Source organism: Anopheles moucheti, chromosome 2 (genome assembly GCF_943734755.1).
Source record: "Anopheles moucheti chromosome 2, idAnoMoucSN_F20_07, whole genome shotgun sequence".
Lineage (NCBI taxonomy): Eukaryota > Metazoa > Arthropoda > Insecta > Diptera > Culicidae > Anopheles > Anopheles moucheti.
The window spans coordinates 82250861-82270087 of NC_069140.1; the positions used below are offsets into that span (position 1 = coordinate 82250861).

The 19227-nt window shown below is 43.6% G+C and overlaps 1 protein-coding gene across 1 annotated transcript; it reads right to left on the reverse strand.

The window, feature by feature from the left end:
* Positions 1-17887: 17887 nt before the first annotated feature.
* Positions 17888-18870, reverse strand: LOC128298507 (histidine-rich glycoprotein-like). Its single transcript, XM_053034260.1, has 2 exons — positions 18767-18870; positions 17888-18610 (listed from the first exon to the last, which is right to left on the reverse strand). The coding sequence occupies exons 1-2, from the start codon at positions 18779-18781 to the stop codon at positions 17888-17890; spliced, it is 738 nt and encodes a 245-aa protein (XP_052890220.1). The 5' UTR covers positions 18782-18870.
* Positions 18871-19227: the final 357 nt, after the last annotated feature.

Here is a 19227-nt window from a genome sequence, read left to right on the forward strand (position 1 = left end):
GATTTAATTCGACGACCCGAAAAGGTGGGTTGTTTCAGTGTTTGTGCCACAACCCCCTCCCCCATACCTTTACCGTCCGTCCGAAAATCAAATATGCATTAAAGCTTCAAGGCTTCTAAAGAGTGTCGGCTGTGTGTGGATGGTCGAACAAAAAAAAAAGGTTCACTATTTTGTCCTCCTTGGACAGAAATCAACTTTTCAAGCGTTGCAACGTTGACCCACATTCAGCGCGTCGAGACGTCCGAGCCGAGGTCGATCGGATTAGGTATGAATAATTAAGGGTCGAAAAATCGGTGGCCCGGAAGTTCTAAACAATCCCGACTGCGGAGGAATGTCCTTCCTACCAAGACGCCCGACGTCGGCTGAATCGAAAAGGGAATGGAATCACTACTGCTACTGGCTATCGGATGTTTAAGGTCGGCGACGGCTCCTTCAAAATGGCGAGAGGGTCACAATGAACGGTTCGGCGGCAAGACAAAGTGTCATCGATCTGTCACAAATCTGTTGGTTTTGCGGTTGCCGATCATCATTCAGCGCACCAAGTCCTTCACGCTTCGCATAATCGACGTCCGACGAGTGTAACTACGGCCACAAGCCTTAATTGCTTAGTTTTAGCAGACCCTCAACAAGCACTCCGCACACGCACTCGTGACGCAGGTTCGAGTATGTCGCGGCATGATAAGAGTACACGCGCTCACAAACAGGTGACAGCGGCAAATGTGCGGCAACGTTAAGCGTTTCGATGAACGACGCGGATGCAAACCACACTACCGGTGGCATTTTGTTTGTCCAGGTAGACAACCGGATGCCACTAGAATAAGGGTTGCGTGACGAGTGCCCATTATTGTTATGGCCACGGGCTTAGAATGGCGGGACCGGGAGCGTAAACAAAAAACAAAGAAAAACAGATACGAAATTCACTCCACCTGTCGGCGGTTATCACGCCAAACAAATCTCGTAACACGTGTTACGGAATTGGGCGAGACAGATTGTTCGGATTCGTAAATAACTTCGATCGTGATTAATTCGAACATGGCTGCCTGGTCCCTAGCTGTCTGTATCTGTCTTCCGTAGTTGCTTCGGCATTCCGTGCGTGCCTTTTAATGTTGCCAATTGTTTTGTGAAATAAATATACAGGCAGTCCCCGAGATACGCGGTTTTTATTATACGCGGATTCGGAGATACGCGGTTTTTGACAGATGAGCTTTTGACATTTGACAGATGAGCTTGTTTACAGCACAAAATCTAAGCAAAGAGATGAAAATTGGTCGAAAATACCTTTTCTTTGTCCCATAAAACATTTCTTTCCAACTTATTTTAATGTATTCTTTCTTAAAATCGCCTGATTCGGTGGATTAATTAAGTGCAGAGAAGGAAGTCGACTCTGTGACTATGAAGTATAAACGAAATTGCATCAGGATTCAGGACTTACGCGGATTTCTCCCGGGTTATAGCGGTCCACTATAATAGCGTATCTCGGGGACTGCCTGTACAGGCTTTAGGTATAATATAAGCAAGAAGAAACAGAATATTCAGGTGGAAAGAGATGGAAATAGACTGCAGGAGGTTCACCAACCCAGCAATTATACCTCAAGCTGTTTCCATAGCAACGTCGTAGGAAGATTGACATCGTTCGCTAATGCGTGGTGGCGCACCATTTTTGCTGAGTTCACAAAGTTACGTACGGCCTCCACTTTATGCGCGGTACCGTTTCATCTCGCTTCATCTGCTAGAAACGAACCCCCTACGCTAAACTAAAACCGTCCCACGAGTGGATGGAAAACCGGTTTACATAGCAATTGGACGGCCGCGCACGGAACACTATGGACTTCAAGGTCAGATCAAGCGATCAGATGGAATGAGGTGGTGACTTGATTAGATCTCCGCGCTGGTCAAACTCCAGCTCCACCAGCTGGATATTGGGAGGCGCGTGAGATAGATAGTGATTGGTCAACTTGTTACACGATACGAAAACAGTAAGAGATAACGATGTGATCATGTTCACCTTTATGATTTCAAATTAATCTTTACACCCGAAAAGACTTAAAGTTCGTTTGCTCAGCGTCTCAACAACACCCTTGCGGGGGTAGTTCCATATCCATTAAAGCATCGCGCAAACCTGTTTCTGTCCTGTGTTTGCATAAGCCACAACGCGCCCGAAAAATTAACACCTCATTGTTCTGTGCTAAATTATCTACCTCGTATTCGCGTCGCGCACAATAAATCAATGCCGGAATAAAACAGTTGGCTCAAATAAATCAATTAGAAGTTAGCCGAGGCTGGAGAGTGGAGTGTGGCAAAAATGCACCGCAACAGAAATTGAGCCATCGCTGCCGAAAACCCGAAAAACCCCGATTAGCATAACGTTTTGGGGGGTTGTTGGGCGAATGGATGGAATGTGCTGCACCTTCCCCGGTATCTGCCAACGCTTCAACCCCTGCAATCCACGCTGATGCTGATTTATGATCGTGAGCGTTGTTTGATCATTTTATTTTTCTGCTTCCTCATGTTCACAATCTTGGACCTTTTCGGTTTCAATCAATGCTGAACGCGTATCGCTCTTCAATCCGGTTCCATCCGATGAAAAAAAAAAACAACTGACCACCAAATTGGAGAAGAGGCCGGTGTCCTTGCCACCGAGCCAGTTTCTCGCGCCCGTGAAGCTTTGCGGATGAAATCACAAAAACCTCCGAATGTGAGGCGGAATCGCCGTTTAATAATCGACGATCGATCGAACTCCATGTGAGCCGGTTCCCCGGTGGGTTTGCCATGATATCCCGTTTTTTTTATTACTTTTACAAACAACCGATCAGCATGATGCGAAGAAAGAAGCAGAAAACAAAAAAGACTCGTTTGGCATGATTTGTTGAACATGGCAAATAAAGCATCGAAATATTATATATTTTTGTGTGTGCAAGAAATAACTTACACTCCAATCTTGTTATACACAGTCAAACAAAAAAATCTCCACCACAAAGACGATAAGCCGCCGCAAACCGTTCTGTTTCGCGTCCGTTTGCCGCGCACGCGAATCCGTTATCATGTTGCGTTACTCACGCGCCGTTACCATAACAACAAACCAGCGCACGAAGCGGAATATAAAAAGGAGACAGCTTTAAAAAGATTCCGCCACACGGGTGGATAAAAATCGGCCCCGTCCGGAAGCTTGGCCTCGCTGATTGTGTTTTACTTTTGCTGCCACTTTTTTTTTTGCCAGCAAGCGCAACCAAAAGGGCAGTACGCGGATGTGCATCGCCGACCGGTGGTAACAGTTGCGGCTACATACCCCCCCCCGGGTACGAACCGGTTCCCTTGCAAATTCTGTCTTCTGCACCGGCGGACCCCGGATAGCAAAACTGACCACCGGTGACACTTGCCGGGGTTCGGAATTGATCTCCAAAAAGGAAAGGGGGATGCTCGAGCGCGACAATGAAGATGATCGTGAACCCGATAGTGGCAGCATGCGCGATATGTCACCAGAAATGGGGATGATAAAGAGAGGGTGAGTGAAAACATTCCATTCTCCAGCGTATGGCGATGGATTCCCGTTCCCCATTTCTCGCGAGTGCTGGCGTCATTGCCATACAAGGGATGCACACCCTTATCCCTCCTGCGAGGAGAGGAGAGAAAACGGTTTATATGGTCCACACACACACACAGAAAAAAAAACCGGTGAAGAACTTGGACGAAACGGATGCCATTCCCGGGCATCGGTTGCGGCAGTGATTGCTGAGTGAATATAAAACTCAAATTTATGCCATCTTTCGGTTTGCAAAACACTGCCATGATTGGAATCGCTGCCATTTTAGCTGTCCTTTCCCCATCTCTCTCTCTCACTCTCCCTCTATCTCTCTTCCTCGCTGATTTGGTGTATTATTTTAACGACTTTTTAAGGCGAAGAATACTGTCCCACTAGTGCCGTGCAGACGAAACGACAGAAATAAGAAGCCCCGATGACACGTCCGGCACATTTGTCCAGGCAAAACCTGCTCTCTATCCGAAGCCGTTTTGTGGACGAGTTCCCGGGAAAGGGGGCTGCGGAACGCCAGACAGAGGGTGTCATCTCGAGAAGACGTTCTCCGGGGATTGTCGCCAATGCTCCCGCTCGATACGGTGGAGCGGTGTTTTCGGTTTCGGACAGATAAGATGTGTGCTGCAAAGGCCCTGGACAACAATCTCAGATTACTTTTGCAAATCAAAACAACAAACCCCCCCCCCCCCCCCCAAAAGGGTGGTGGAGGTTTTATATTGCAACCCAAAAGTTCCACGAAGTGGTTTGTTTGTTTATTTCTGCACTTAACGTGATCGGTGATCCGTTTTTTGTTGAAAAGGGGGGGTTTTTGATTATGCACATCACATAAACAAGATCGTCTAACGATCTGCAGTTCACCCCGTAGCAGACATCTAGCAACATCAAGCAAGCACCAGTTTCGTAGCCGATTATTTCACACAAAACAACCATTTTTAATAGCTCCGAAAGGTGAAAACCCGACACAATCCCCATCGCATTGCGCAAGTTAACTTTGTCTCCCTTTAACGGCTTAACGCCGATGGGTTGTAAAAGGCAGACTATTTGCCTATTTGTGTACATCTCGTTTAAAGCGTTCATTATCAACTTCTCGACGTTATCACCATATCGCAAAAGGAAGATCTCGTGCCGATGGCGAGAAGCAGTAGTAGTAGTAGTAGTAGCAGTAGTTCATAAAACCCGACCACCGGCCCATTATTCTACGAACAGCAGTGCTTCTATCACCAAAAAGGACACCTCCTGACACTGTCGTAAAACCCTGCTTGGACGAGCTTTTTCGTCTATCGCCACACTGTTTTATGATGCCCCGGGAAGTTTGGCGTTTTTATAATCAAACCCCTTACATTCTAAGTGCCGGCGAAGACATTTTCCGGTGATTATTGTGCTCATAAATTTCCCGGAGTTGCTGGAGGCGAATGTTTCGAAACCCCTTTCCGGGGTGACCTTCGTCCGGCGTGGAGTGGCGCATTTCGGGGGGGAGGGGACAGGAATTGCAGGCGTTCCCCGGGACTGTAAGGACGCGTCTTTCATTAGCAATTCCAATCGTATCCAATCGGTCGATTTCGGTCTCGGAAATCGGAAGAAACGGTCTTAGAAAGCTGGGAATAACGCCCCTCCGGGGAAATTCAACATCCCTGGATGTGAACGGTTGAGAAATCGTGCAACTCATCCCAGCATTCTAGTGTGTGCGGTACGGACGGATCCCTTAATCCTGCATGGAATCCGCACGCCGTTTGCCACTTTGATGGATGACCCAGTTTTATCTTCCGGGCTGAACGAGTTCTTCTCGGTTCCAGGTTCACAGTAGTTCACAGTAGCGTTGTGTGATGTGTCACTTTGGCCGATGTTCGCAATTAACTTCACGCAATGCTGCTGGCAATTCGTGTCCAAAAAGAATTTGCTCAATGACAGTGCGCATTCTGGAAGACATCCTATTTTTTTTTTTTTGGAATAAGACATCCAAGTTTTGTAGGACGAGAAGAGAGCATAAAACGTCTTCCCAGCTTCAATTATTCATGCGGCTAATAACCATTGACTGTGGTTCATCTTGACTGATCATTTTGATCTAGTTCGAGCTTCATTCTAAAGAGCTTTGTTTTTTTTTTGAATCCCCAAGGATTTGCCATCTCAAAATTAAGGAGCAAACCTAAGCCTCTTATCGCATCAACAGACGCGCATTATTCCACCCCCCCTTTGCATTGCGCTGTGTGCTGTAATGCAATTCATTACTCAATTTATGTCATTGCTGCAAAATAAATTACAATATTCAACTGAATGCATTAAACATTGCGCCGGAAAAAAAAGAGGAAAAACCGGTGAAACCGAAAGGAACTGCACAGCAAACCCAATTTAATGCAACCGTTATCTTCCTTCCTCCGTGACGGAACAGAACTGGCACAGTGAGGCGTGAGGCGAAGGAGCTCTCCAGAGCAAAAAAAAAACTCCATAACTTCGTTCGCAATAAATCTTTTCGCCGAAACGAGCGAAGCATTCTTTACCAGCGCTGTCATACGCTTGCCAAGTGCACTACCCCATTCAAAACGCGGCGCATTTGCCAAGACGTACGCGAAATTGCCAAATCCTACATCAACGGGAGAGCCTTCGGAGACAATCCACCAATCCATCCATCCATCCATCCATCTATCCCACGGCAGCTTTTCCACTCGTGTGCCGAGTGCGCCCGGGATAATGTTGGGTTCCGTTTGAATTTCGTTACAAATTATCATCACAGCACAGTGCACTCACACACACTGGCAGCGAGTTTGAAAAGTGCACCCGCAGTGCATACACCGTACCAAGGGGTGGAAATAAAAAAACATCCCTTTTTTCCACAAAAAAAAACAGCAAAAGAATGGAATATTCACTTGAACGAGTTCAACATATATTACGTGTACTGCGAATGGTGAAGTAGAACTGAAAATGCAATCTGTACATGCGTTGCTTCTTGGCGCATTGCATGGCAATGCGTGACAAAATGGTGGTCCCAAGCGGAGTCGAATCGGAAAAACCCTCCCAGGGGGGTTCTATTCTGCAACTAATATTATGCCGAACAGTTGTTATCCATCATATTGACGGTATATTAGAATTATTCCTGCATTATTTCCATTAGAGTGAATTTTTCACATTGCATTATTTATTGAAAAACGATTTTTTAAGACATTTCTTTACTATACTGTGCATTTTTCCGTAGCATTTGATTAATATAATTTTTTGTAGTATAATATTGCTTATACTTTCTCTCCAACGCGTGCGAAATGATTTAATTTCTTTAATAAAGCAAGTATGTAATGTAATTGCATACATTTAGGCGTTTAATTGTTTTTTGCATTACTTTTCATTTTTATAAGTGAATATTATAATTTTTACCACAAAACAATCATAAAATCTGTATAATCAACAATCTGAAAATAAACTAATCGATAATTTAGATAATTTTGTACTTTGGAATAGGTCTTGTTGATTGAAATGTTAAATTAATATGAACACCCATGGTATCATTATACATATTTTTGACTTATGTAGTTGTTGTCGACATTACTATGCTTCATTTGGGTGATTAATTGTTTTGTTTTTGGTTTTTAAGTACGTCCCAAATTCCGCTCATTAATCTATCGATTGTGCTCTAGCTATATCGTAGAAATAACGAAGCATAGCATAACTTTCCTGAAAAAAAAACAACGACCACTATACCAAGCATTAATAATTCGCCTTACTAATAGATTTCAACATGATGTTTAAAATTGAAATTCACAGCGTAAATGAGCGTATTTCAATGCCCGTGTTCAGTTACCCCCAAACCGGGGAAATAATTCTCGGAATTTACTTCACATTACGCTGAAAACATTCGATTGTACATAGCTAATCGGATTTTTACAAACGATCCAGCATGATTCTCTCCGTGCCAGCGCGGAACAGCGCCATCATAAAACATACAAATTCCATTGATCGAATTCTCCGGAAAATGGGCAACGAAATGTAACTTTAAACAGTTTTTTCCCCGTTTAACAAGTACCGAGCAAAGGAATGATACGGTCCAGCACATTTTTTTTTCCTTCCCAACTGTCAAAAACAATTCACAACAAGTGGTAACAACGGTTTTACTGTACGCCTTAACAAATTAAATTAACAAAACAAAGCCTTACCAGCCAGCCAGCGGCACTCTCCGGACACTGTCGCCTGTCGCGAAACGGTGCGCAAAGTTTTGACAGCTCCGATACTAATGCTTTGTAATTCAAATGTCGAACGCGAGCGAATGTCCTGCCCCGCCAGTGGTGTTGTTGCTGGCTCATAAATAATACAACAAGATGTTTCTCTTTCTCCGGCCAGTCTATTTCTGGTAGGAAAATCGTATCCGTAGCTTCAAAGACAATATAACGCACGCAAAAAGCCACAAACCAGCAGCAGCGATGATGGCGACATAGAGTCAAATGCGAAGTTTCGGTCACAGAGAAAAGAAAGCCCAAAAACAATCGACCAAAGGAAGAAAAAAGAAAGCGACGCGCGCGAATGTTTAGAAATTATCGAGAAATATGTAAATGACTAAATTTATAGCGCCCAGATGGTGGTCGAAAGTAGGATCGTGATTGTAGCATGTTTCCTTATCGTTTTCCCCCCAGTGCCGAAACCGTGCCGAACGGCACTGCGTAAATCGTCTCCCTCTCGGACAAATGCGAATCCGGGCACGGCTGGCCGGCCGTGAAACCGAAATTGCGCAAAACACAACCTGCTCCATTTTATGCTAATTATGTTCACCCACGATCATACCGGCCATCTTCGTAAAGCCGCACCTTCGGCCACTGGTCGGTGGGCCCCTTTTTGGATTTGTCGTGAAAATCCAGCCAAACATGGGCGGGGACATCCTTCCGAACGTGAAATATACTTCGCATGTACAGAAGGGCCCCCAAAGGCACACACACACACACAAAAGCCCTCGCAGGTTAGTGGCTTTGGGCCAAATTTATGAAGCTCAACAGAAAACGCCTTCAGAATGTGGGTGGGCTGAAGTTTTCTTTTTTTTTTGCTAGCATCGATGCGGTTGCGGTTTATTGCAAAGGACGTTTAGGGGATGGCAGCTGTGATGCTAATATTGAACCTCTGGATCCTCTTTTTAGCCAAACTTTTCCTTACGTTTGCACCAACCGGGATGGGAAAATACCGGTTTTAAAGAATTTACAACATTTTGCGAGTGTCCAAGTGTTTAAAACAATTATTACTAAGTTTCATCAAATTGTCGAGAGTTTCGATTCATCTCTCAATCACGGCAATTAGACGAGAATTGTTTGGAAAGTTGGAATTATAGTTACATGCATTACACTTTAATTAACAAAGTATTTACTGGCAAGTCAATTAACCTCCAGAATCTGACATATGACGTAATACCAAATGAATGACTCCATTTTGAAGATTTTTTGATTTTGAGATGAAGATAAAACAAGAACTAAAACTAAACTAACCACTAACCAAAGACCACAGAACAATTCGGGTATATTAGCTAAAAATCCCTGAAATAACCACTGGAGATTCAGGAATCTTGGAAGTTCCAAGAATTCTCAATGACTCATGAATCATTAAAAAATATATAATTCTATATCTGATTTGAACTAGATATAATTTAAAATTAACTTCATAGTTAACCAAATGAATGGCTCGGAAATTCCATTTAAAATGTATATGAATTCTTGCTCTCCCAAGTTTAGAGATCTTGCTGCAATTAAACTGCTGTTCACTTATCGATCTTCCCGAGTGAGGCTAACCAACCAAACACTGAAAACCGAAATGGACCACAAAACATTTCTGAGATAATAGAAATCCTTCTGAATCACTCGAGAGTCTTGGCAAATCCTTGAAGATTCATGAATTACTAGAGATCTTTGGGGATTTATGATTCTTGTGAGCATCGAGTGCAAATTCAAATGAGTCACTTTAAAAGATTCATTAGGCAGTACACTAGTTAAGGCAGAACTGTAGTAGACAACAGTTCTTTATCATTAATCTAGACAAGTAAAATGAGCCCCGGGATGCTTTTGATAAATAAATATACCGCCCTTTTTACAAAATTGCACCAGCATTGAGCAAATATTTTTACACAATCGTGCCACTTTTAAATAAGTTTACCCACAAAATATACCACTCCAGTGTACGGTACAACACTGTAACGTATATTTTAAATATTACTGTATCGGCATCCCCTAAACCAACATTGAAAAACGGAACATCAATCCCGGAAGGGAAAAGCTGTCAACATAAAACAGAAACGCCAAAAACAACACACCGCGCGATGGGAAAGCCCGACCGCGGGGGAAAATTTGAGGTAACAGCAAAAACCAAACAGTGCATTACAGTATTTTTGGTGAAAATTCTACTTCCTTTTTTGGGTAGCGCAAAAACAAAAAAAGCCCCTCCGAAATACAAACAATCATTAGCAAATTCCACAGTCCCCACAGTTGTGGCGGTTCGTTGCCGCTGCGCGTCGTCGTTGCTGGACGGACGTAGCAGGATCGACAGTTTACCATTTCCGGCAGTAAAATTTTACCACTTCCGTAGAAAATGCTTCCCACTGTCGGTGCAGTGTACCTCGACAGGGATGATTGGAATAACTCCTTTAAGGGTTTCTTTTTTTTCAAACGGCACCGAACCGAACGGGCGAGCAGGTCTTTTTTTGTTGTACAGAGAGATTTTAACATTTTCCCAAACTGTTTGTTGGTTTTATGCCATGCTGGGGCCTGAGCGAGATGACTGTGTAAAACAGCAAACTGTTTTTCGAACTAATCTAAACTGTAGAAGGTCATGAGCCAAACAGAAAAAAAATAGCGTTAGATAAGTCCTTTCCGTGGAGGGAGCAACCCCGAAAAGTAAAGTGCAAACGCGCACAGCAGCGAACAAACACACACCCAGAGATGCAAATGTCTACGCCTATGTTACGGTGTTTTGCGAACGTGATGAAAACCCTGAACCAATAACAACCCCCAGGATCCGGTGAACTTTCGCTAGTGTAAGCGGGCGTTGCACACGTACAAATTCTGCCTTTCCTGTTACAAAAAGAAAAAAAAGTGAAAGTGAAAGAATAGTGTTGCTAACAAGACAACTATTTTTTTTCATGCTACTTTTTAATAAGACATTCTTGCAATGTAAGAAAAACAATTACACGCATTTTCACATTATGCAAAACGTCAAACATCGCTACAGCGAAAAAGTGTTAAATACGTTAAGGTTGGCTTCATAATTCCGTTCCTCTTGCTTGCTTCTGCCAACGAAGGTAATCTGATGTCAGTTGCAAAGCACCGCAATCAACTTACAGCGTTTCTCAGATGATATTGTAAACGCATCAGGCATCGTTACCGTTGTTTGTAAACGCTTAACATGAAATTACACATACGCTTATATGAAAATGTAAACGCTTCGGATATCTTAGTAGGCCTTGACGTTTTTTTTGTAATGCATAGGGGTTTTGCAGAGAAGGGAGAGTATTTAACTTAAAGATATAAATGCGGAAAAGTAAACGCCATTTTGCGCGGCTGGTACCATGTGTTACCTCTTGAAAAACATGCTCTCCTGGTATCGGAAATATATTCCACGCTGCAGGTGTCATTTAAAAAAAAACATGCTCTCCTGGTATCGGAAATCTGAAAACAATTGTGTGCGCGGCAACGGTATAGTAGTGTTTCGCAGCTGACCAGCTAATTTTGTCACTTGAAAAATTTATCAGCATTTTGTCAACTCTCGTGGCCTTGCACCCAATGGATCGAAGAATGCTATAAAACATGGTCAATTGTAGAAAAAGTTCAGTAAGTAAAAGCTCACCACAGAAATCAACCGTTTTTTTCTGTTCATCGCCTAAAACATCAACGTATGAGCGAAACAGGTTTCTAAGAAATTTCACTGAAATTGTAAACCGAAGAAGTAAACCGATTGAAAACCCTGTACCTTGGCCGAAAAAATCGTAGAAGGCGTTGGACAAATCAGGAATCGTAAATGTACGTAAATCGTAGAAAATGTGATCCAAGTAGTGGCGTTATGGTGCTCCTTAGCGCATACAAACGGTTACAGGGCTACGTAACATAACACTTTCAACACAACACAACTTGACTATTTAGTTTTCAAATGCTAATAGTCCCCAATGCCCCCCACCTCCTTCTTCATCGTTTTTAAAATTAGAGGCATCTACTATAATTCCGCCCTGGGCCTCCAACGGGATTGATCCTCCACTGGTTGAAGTTAATAAAAATTTTAGTAAAACACTCCAAAAGGACATAGGGAACGGTATGTAGAGATTTACGAACCCGGGGGGACGGCATTGGTTCGGACAAATCAAATCGAATCTCAAAACCTTATCCGTAACCGAACGACTGAACGTAACCTCGACTGCATTCACCACAGACAGAAGGGAGCAGTGCTTCGATAGGGGTTGGAGAATTTGGACATGAGAAGGAAAAATCCCCAAAATTCCCACCCCCCACCACACAGCAAAAAAAAAAGGTGTGTGAGTGTTCGACTGCGCAAAGAAGAAACGTTGGCACATAAATCATAAATTTTATTATCATTTCCGGCCAATGAGTAGGAACGATGGATCCACACCGGGTTGTGGGTGTTCCAACTCAGCCCAGGCAGGCACAGGTGCACGGAGGTCCTTCCCCCCAGCCTGTCGAACGATGAGCAAAAAGGACAGCGCACCAAAAACAAACGCCGCAATAATGCACACGGCGGCGGAACTGGAGCTCCGAGAAGAGAGAGAGAGAAAAAAAAAGCTTGTTCAGGCCCCATTAATCTTGATAATACTTCTTGATTGGCCAGGATGGATGGTGCAGTGTCTGGGATTGTTTTTTTTTTGTTTTTGTTGTCGTTCATCCCTCGCACCCTGTATGTGGGGCTGTATTTTTTTCCACCGCTGCCGAAATATTCGACGCATCCGTGAGGTGTGAGAATCACTTTATTTATGTCGTTTTTCTTTTTTCGTCCTCCACTCGTGCTGGATTTTGCGCTTGTCTCTTGTGCTGCCAGCATTTTTTTCTTTTCGTTGGTGGATGGGGGGTTGCGTTTCCAACCACCAGGAAATGGTCGTAAATTCCAAACGCGCAGAAGAATTATGTCTGTTTACGATCGCTCATTTTTCCTTCCATCTCCCATCTGCTCCGGGTTTTGCGAATGCAGCATCCCGGCACGCGGCACGTGGCAGTATATTGATTTAGTTAATTAAGGGCAAGTCTATCAACGGTTAACAGGCTTCTATTAACGGTATTTCGGTCCGGTGCGTTGAACATAAAGTGGGAAAATATATCACCCAGCGGAGTTTCTACTTGCAGTAAAAGACGCTAATATTCGACCGTTATTGTTTTGCCAGGGCAGTGTTACCATAACATTGTTCCTAAAACGGCATGTTTCCCCGTGAAGCGTAAATAATACGCTTACAGTGCCAACTACATAAAAAAAAACTCACACAAACACTGTCCAAAACTGCAAATCTTCCACAAAAATTCTTGCCTGCTGTTTGTTTCCTGTTGGTAAGGAAACACTCGCGTCCTTCTTGGAACATGTTTTCCATCGGAGCTACTGTTCAGTCGTGTGAAGAGCTATGGCGGCTATTTATGCGCCAACGAACACCTACTCCCGAGTGCCCAACTGACGAACGTGCGCAGAACTTTTGGTCGCTGGGGTCGCTACTAATCAGGGCGATTTGTTCAATTTGTACCGAGCCATGAAGCTAACCTTCCACGAAGTCGATCCTGGGCAACGTTGGACCGATGAGGACCATTTCTAATCTTGACCGTGTTCAGTGCAGAGCTACAAATTTCCCAATATTTCAATTTGAATTTGATTTTTAGTATTCTCATCCCCCCTCATGCTACCCCTCGCCTCCTTCTACCATCCCTTCCCGAGTATGCTCATCCTTCATCATCAAAATATCTGTCTGTTTTATGGTCTTTATCCTTGTGTCGTCGGTGGTTGTTGGAAATAACACGGCACGAAACGTTAACCCAATAAAGATGTAATGATTTCATGGAAAAGTCAGAACTAAATTGGACACAACATTATCGCCTTTGGGATTATGGCTACCATGAGTGCGATAAAGTTATCAAATCTAAGCAAATAAATAATACATTCCTACAGAATTTCTTTTTGAAATTCAGCCAATCGTTACACCATTACACTACAAAGCAAATGCTCCAATTGTTTCCATGGCTACTGTTCGTGCCATGGCCTTGTGTACTGACGATAAATCTAGCACACCGAAGGCCATGGATCGAATCTGATCAGATCAGCGGATAATTATCAAGAATTTGCTTTTTCCCGGGGGGGGGGGGTATGTGTCAAAAAGATGTGTCTAATAAACCAGTAGATATCGATGCGCAAAGAAGAGGAAGCAGAAGAGGAATAGATCTTGTCTAGACAGCAACAAATTGTAGAAAAATGTAATCCTCAAGTTAGATCCTTTTACGACCGGTATCCACTTTCCGCTTTTGTAAGGAATTTTCTTCAGAACCAAGAGACTTGCTAGACTTCCTTTCAAATTCGAATCCTCTCCCAGCTACTGGAAACAACAAAACCCTCTCAACCTTCTCAACATATTTGTTTACTTACCCTTAATTTTTTGGTTACCACAAAACAGAATGTTTGTGGCAGACACGTGCCGGACGTAAGGTAACACTGATCCCGGGGTAAAGCCCGCCACGGCTAGCCGTCTTCCTAGGGGTTGCTGGGCTAATCTTGTTAGAGTGTGGACTGATGTAACGCGCTCCAAACAAGACGCTGCTGCCACTGTACGAAGACGGCAAAACCAACCCAATACCGCGCCGTCGTCCACAACGGTATTTACCACTTACACACGAATGCGTGCCACAATTTCTTCACTACCATTCGCCAAGGATGCTTCACATTGCTGACACACTCACTGCACTCGGCAGGATGCATTCCCTGTGCACTGTAGATAAAAAAAAACACCCACACGCACACACAAAAACGCATTAATATGCAGGCACGAGTGAGCGCCACTCAACAGCCACTCAGCGCAACTTCGCTCTCACGCTCACTACACGCACACGCAAAAACACACCACAGCTCTGTATCGAAGAACTGCTTGCTAACTGTCGAAACATTACACAAACCATAAAGAACAATAACTAACAATTACGCGAATAAATAATGTGTGAAGCTTTGCTAAGGAAAAGTCATTCGGAAAATGATTTGAAACCGGTGAAAGGCAATCGGCACTCACGGCTCACGCATAGCAGGCGAGCGCGCAAAATTGAGCTTACGAATCAAAAGGCACAGCCTGCTTCTCTCCACGATTGTCCACACCGAGAGCAATCAATTTTGTTGCATTTTGTAATTAGCTTCTGCAAAGTGAATGTATTTTCATGATGTTTAATTTGTGAAAAACTTTTCCTTCAACATTGTCTCATTTGCCAATGCAAAGCACAATATTCTCCCTCGCCTCTCTCATCGCAATCGCCTATGAATTTCTCTCTTCTAACATCCTAGAATGAATGAAACACTAAAGTAAACAATCCCATTTTCCCTCACATCCCTGAAAAGCACGAACGAATTTTTCTCACTAGTGAGACGTTCCATTCACCACACTTACACACACACACACTCAGCAAGCACTTTTCCTCTCACCAAAACCAAGGGAGGGTGGACTATTTTTTATTTCACACTGTCAAAAACGCTTTCCACCACACGCACTCACTCTCGCACTCTCTCGCCTCGAAACGAATCATTTCGCTCTCTTTCGCTCATTTCATTTTTCCAACGCCAGTAAATCGTAGAAATTCCCTTCACCTTCGCCCTTTTTCACACGCGCGAATCGGAATCGATTTTCACGTTCACGCCAACTCAAACCAAACCCAACGCGGGCCGACGTTCGTACGGAATTCGGCGTGACTTTTCCGCAAACACCGCGGCACCACCGCATCTCTTTACCACCCACGCTGGACGGACTCCGTATCGTCGGGCCGTTTTTTGGGAGGAAGTGCACCAATATCGACATTCTGCGTGAACTTTCCTGAACTTCGCGCTGCTTGCAGCACAGGCGGTTGTGGTGGGCGCAAACATGGAAACAGAGTTGGGGTGGAAAGCTTTAGTTACTTGAACAATGCTCCAACAAATAAGCACACCCACACACACACACTTTGCGAATAGTTGCGTCTTCTGGATGGGGATTTTCCTTTCAATTTCCAGATTTTGGAACTGCTGCTGGAAACTTTAATGCGTTACAATCTCACCACCAATATCACCATTTCCATTGAGAACATTCAAAGGTGCTAGTATCCTTTACAGATCGTTTGCTGGCACTGGCCCACTAATATCCTTGCCCGTGTGAAGTTCGCACGGCTTTTCGAGTGACATTCATCGCATCATTCGCACATATACTACACAGCGCCCAGCATGGAGGCGCCACATTCCACCACCTACCATCGGTTTAGGACACACGTACCAAAGCCCAGCAACGCCAACGCGGTGGCGTGGGAACTGTGCTGGCGCTGGTCGCGCAACGGTCTCGCGCTATTGAACGCGCGAGCAGCGAGCGTGTCGCGAAACGCGTGGGGCTAGACCGAACCGATAATTGTGCTCGCACCGTACGACCGAACCGAAACCGACCACTGCGCTCGTCCAACTGACCGACCGCTAGCGGACGGGGAGCACGCGAACCTTGACGCCCAGCGACCGAGACTGCGCCAAGAAGTACGCGAAGCTGGAACGCACACGGCGCATGGGTTTCGCTCACACGCTGTATCTCACGCGCTGTGGATGATGATGAATCGAGCCGGATGAGAGAAATTGTGCGTGGGGACTGTTGTGTTTTTTATTCCTCCCTCTCCGACTGATAACAAAAACATACTGGAAGACAGTTGCAAGCACAATGAGTAGATTTTGAACCGATTCTGATGATCGATATAGAACTTTATTGCAAGTTGTACTCTAGATTTGAAGACGAAAGTACTCTGGATTTAAATTTAATGCATAAAACAATTTTAAGCATTTCTTCAATTTATCATCCGAGTTGGCCGTACAAACAGAACTGATTTATCATAAATATGGCTTTGTAAGTTAGAAATTACTTTACTTAATTTTATTACTAAAATTATAACATTTAAACATCGATTGCTTAATATATTTACTTATTTATATAAAAAGAAAAATGTCTTTCTTTTAAATTATTCTTTTGCAGCGATGCCAAAGAGACATCTGCACTCTTTACATTTTATTGATATTTTTTCCAGTGCAACTTATTATTTACTTTCCACTCCCTTTTACTACAAATAAAATTTCTGACAAAAAAAGATTTTTTTTAGAAAATCGTGTTTACGATGCATTTTCCACGGAATTTTCCTACTGTGCAACGGTTAAATGCATTAAATTGAGGGGTAGGATAGTGGTTTGTTCAAATTTCAAATTTACAGGGTTCTTCGACACGAAATGAAAGCTGTGGTAGTTTTGGAACAGTAACTTCGAATATTAATATCCTGTGGCTTATTGAAAACGTACTTACATCGAAATAATGGCCTTTTTAACACTATTCCATTGTATTTTATTTGGTCTATCCTGCACAGCGATGTACCAAACAGGGTATTTTCACAGACGTAGTGTTGTGGTGTTTTGAAGCCCTGGAGCAAATAACCAATTAAGCACTGTAATTTAATTATAATATAATAATAATTAATAATATAATAATTATAATATAATGTTATAATAATTAATTAATAATAATTATATTAGCCCTTAACAACCCTTTGGAAGATGTGAGGTTCAATAGTTCAGATAAAACAATTGTCGTTATTGTAAATAACTGTAAATAAATAAATAGAAAATACATGCAATTCAGGAAAAATGAGTGATTGTTTTGGTTTTTTTTCAGAATTTTTTCAGCAACCCATTTCATTGCGTTAATGATTTGTGTGACTGAAATCGATGAAATATTCTTTTTTCCACCCGGAGTACCCACAATTCGGTTCATTTGTTCAATATATTGGCAAAACCAAGTGCATCAAGGGTCAAACTCAGTGATGTCATTGCGACTCCACTGTTATTTAAACATTGAATTCTCTTAATACCATTATGTTACATGATATTTATAAATTTGTTATCTAACTAAGTGATGATAAAATATACACTTATGCTTACATCACTTTCCTCTTCAGAAAAGCACTGAAAAGTAACAGAGCAGCTATTATTTTGAATTTTAAATTTCAACTGTGCACTTCATTTAACACACCACGATACGATATGATGGCCATTTAATCTATTTGAATTAACCACCAGGCATGTATGTATTGGCATAATGGCTCATTTATGTCATCTCTCAAATTATCTCCACTGAAGTTTCAAAATAAATACTTTATTTAACAAATGCTATTGGCCCCATTATCCGGAAATGTGTTTCGGTGGTGGAGCAGCCAGTGCAGCCTGCACAGGCTGAGATTGTCCGTTGGAGTGATGTTGCTGCGCTTGGTTCATCTTTGCCGCCGGTAGTGGCACCTGTCGCGTGATGTGATGCAGTGGCACATAGTTACGCTTCTGGTGAAAGGAATGGTGCAGTGGGTTCAGCTTCGGAGCGATGCTTTTCGGAATCAATGCACGATAGTCCTTCTTCGGTTCTTGGGCCAGCTGCTGGCGAAGATGTTGCGTCGCCGGATCAACTGGATGGGCGAAACCATGCGACGCGCCGGGATGATCGACCTTCACGTGCAAACGCTGATTGTTGTACGGTAGTGCTGTATGGCGTTGTTTACTCTGCTGAAGGTGCGAGTGGGCCACCGGATGGTGTTCCTGGTGAGATCCAACATTGTACGTAGACTGAACTAGATACTGCTGATGTGGCTGGAAGAGATGCTGTTCGGGCTGGACTGGGTGATACAACTGGTGCGGGTGCGGGTGATGCTGCTGACCGACCACCGACTGCTGATACTCTCCAACTTGGGGATGTTCATTGTATTCCGGAGACGCTTTAAATTGACCTCTTTCTTCCAGAGAATGAACGTTTTTTAGCGCATGTGGAAACACATTCTCCTGTCCGAGAGCACTTGGGTAGGATCCATCCAATCCCGGCACCACAAGTAACAATGCGAATAGACAACCTGCCAGTACCTAGTACGAGACACAGCCATTAATAATCCGATGAGTGAAAGGGAAAACATCGCGAAAGGACGCAGAAAGCGTGCCGCGCGGTTTGATAACATTTGGTTTATATCTCGCCAAAAACACCGAGCACCGATGGTCAAGAAGCCGGAACGAAATACTTACCATTTCACCAGCCATTGCCTGCGCGAGTTGTGTGCGTTTCGTGTTCGCTATCGAAGAAGCTAAACGACCTTAAAACACCCCTGGTCAGTTTGCACTGGTACCGCGTTTTCAGTAAGTCACCACCGCTATTACCACGCTGGAGAGTGTTGAAAGTGAACTGATGCTGGTGCTGGTTACGTCCGGTAGTTTTTATACCCTCGGGGGTCTCCTTTGGCTGTCCACCGAATTCGGTATCCCACCTTCGGCCACCGATTGGTCATCGAAGAGCGGAACGTTGTAAATCTTCTTTATACAACTGTCACGCCGCTGCGCTTTAATTGTGCGCATCGATTCCGCCAAAAAGTGACCGGTGGTGATAAGCAACTCTTAAACCATTTCACTTCCCCCTCCCTTCGGTCGGAAGACAGCTTTGGTTTTGGATGTTTTGGGGGCGATAGTTGCCAATAAACCCGTGCGTAATC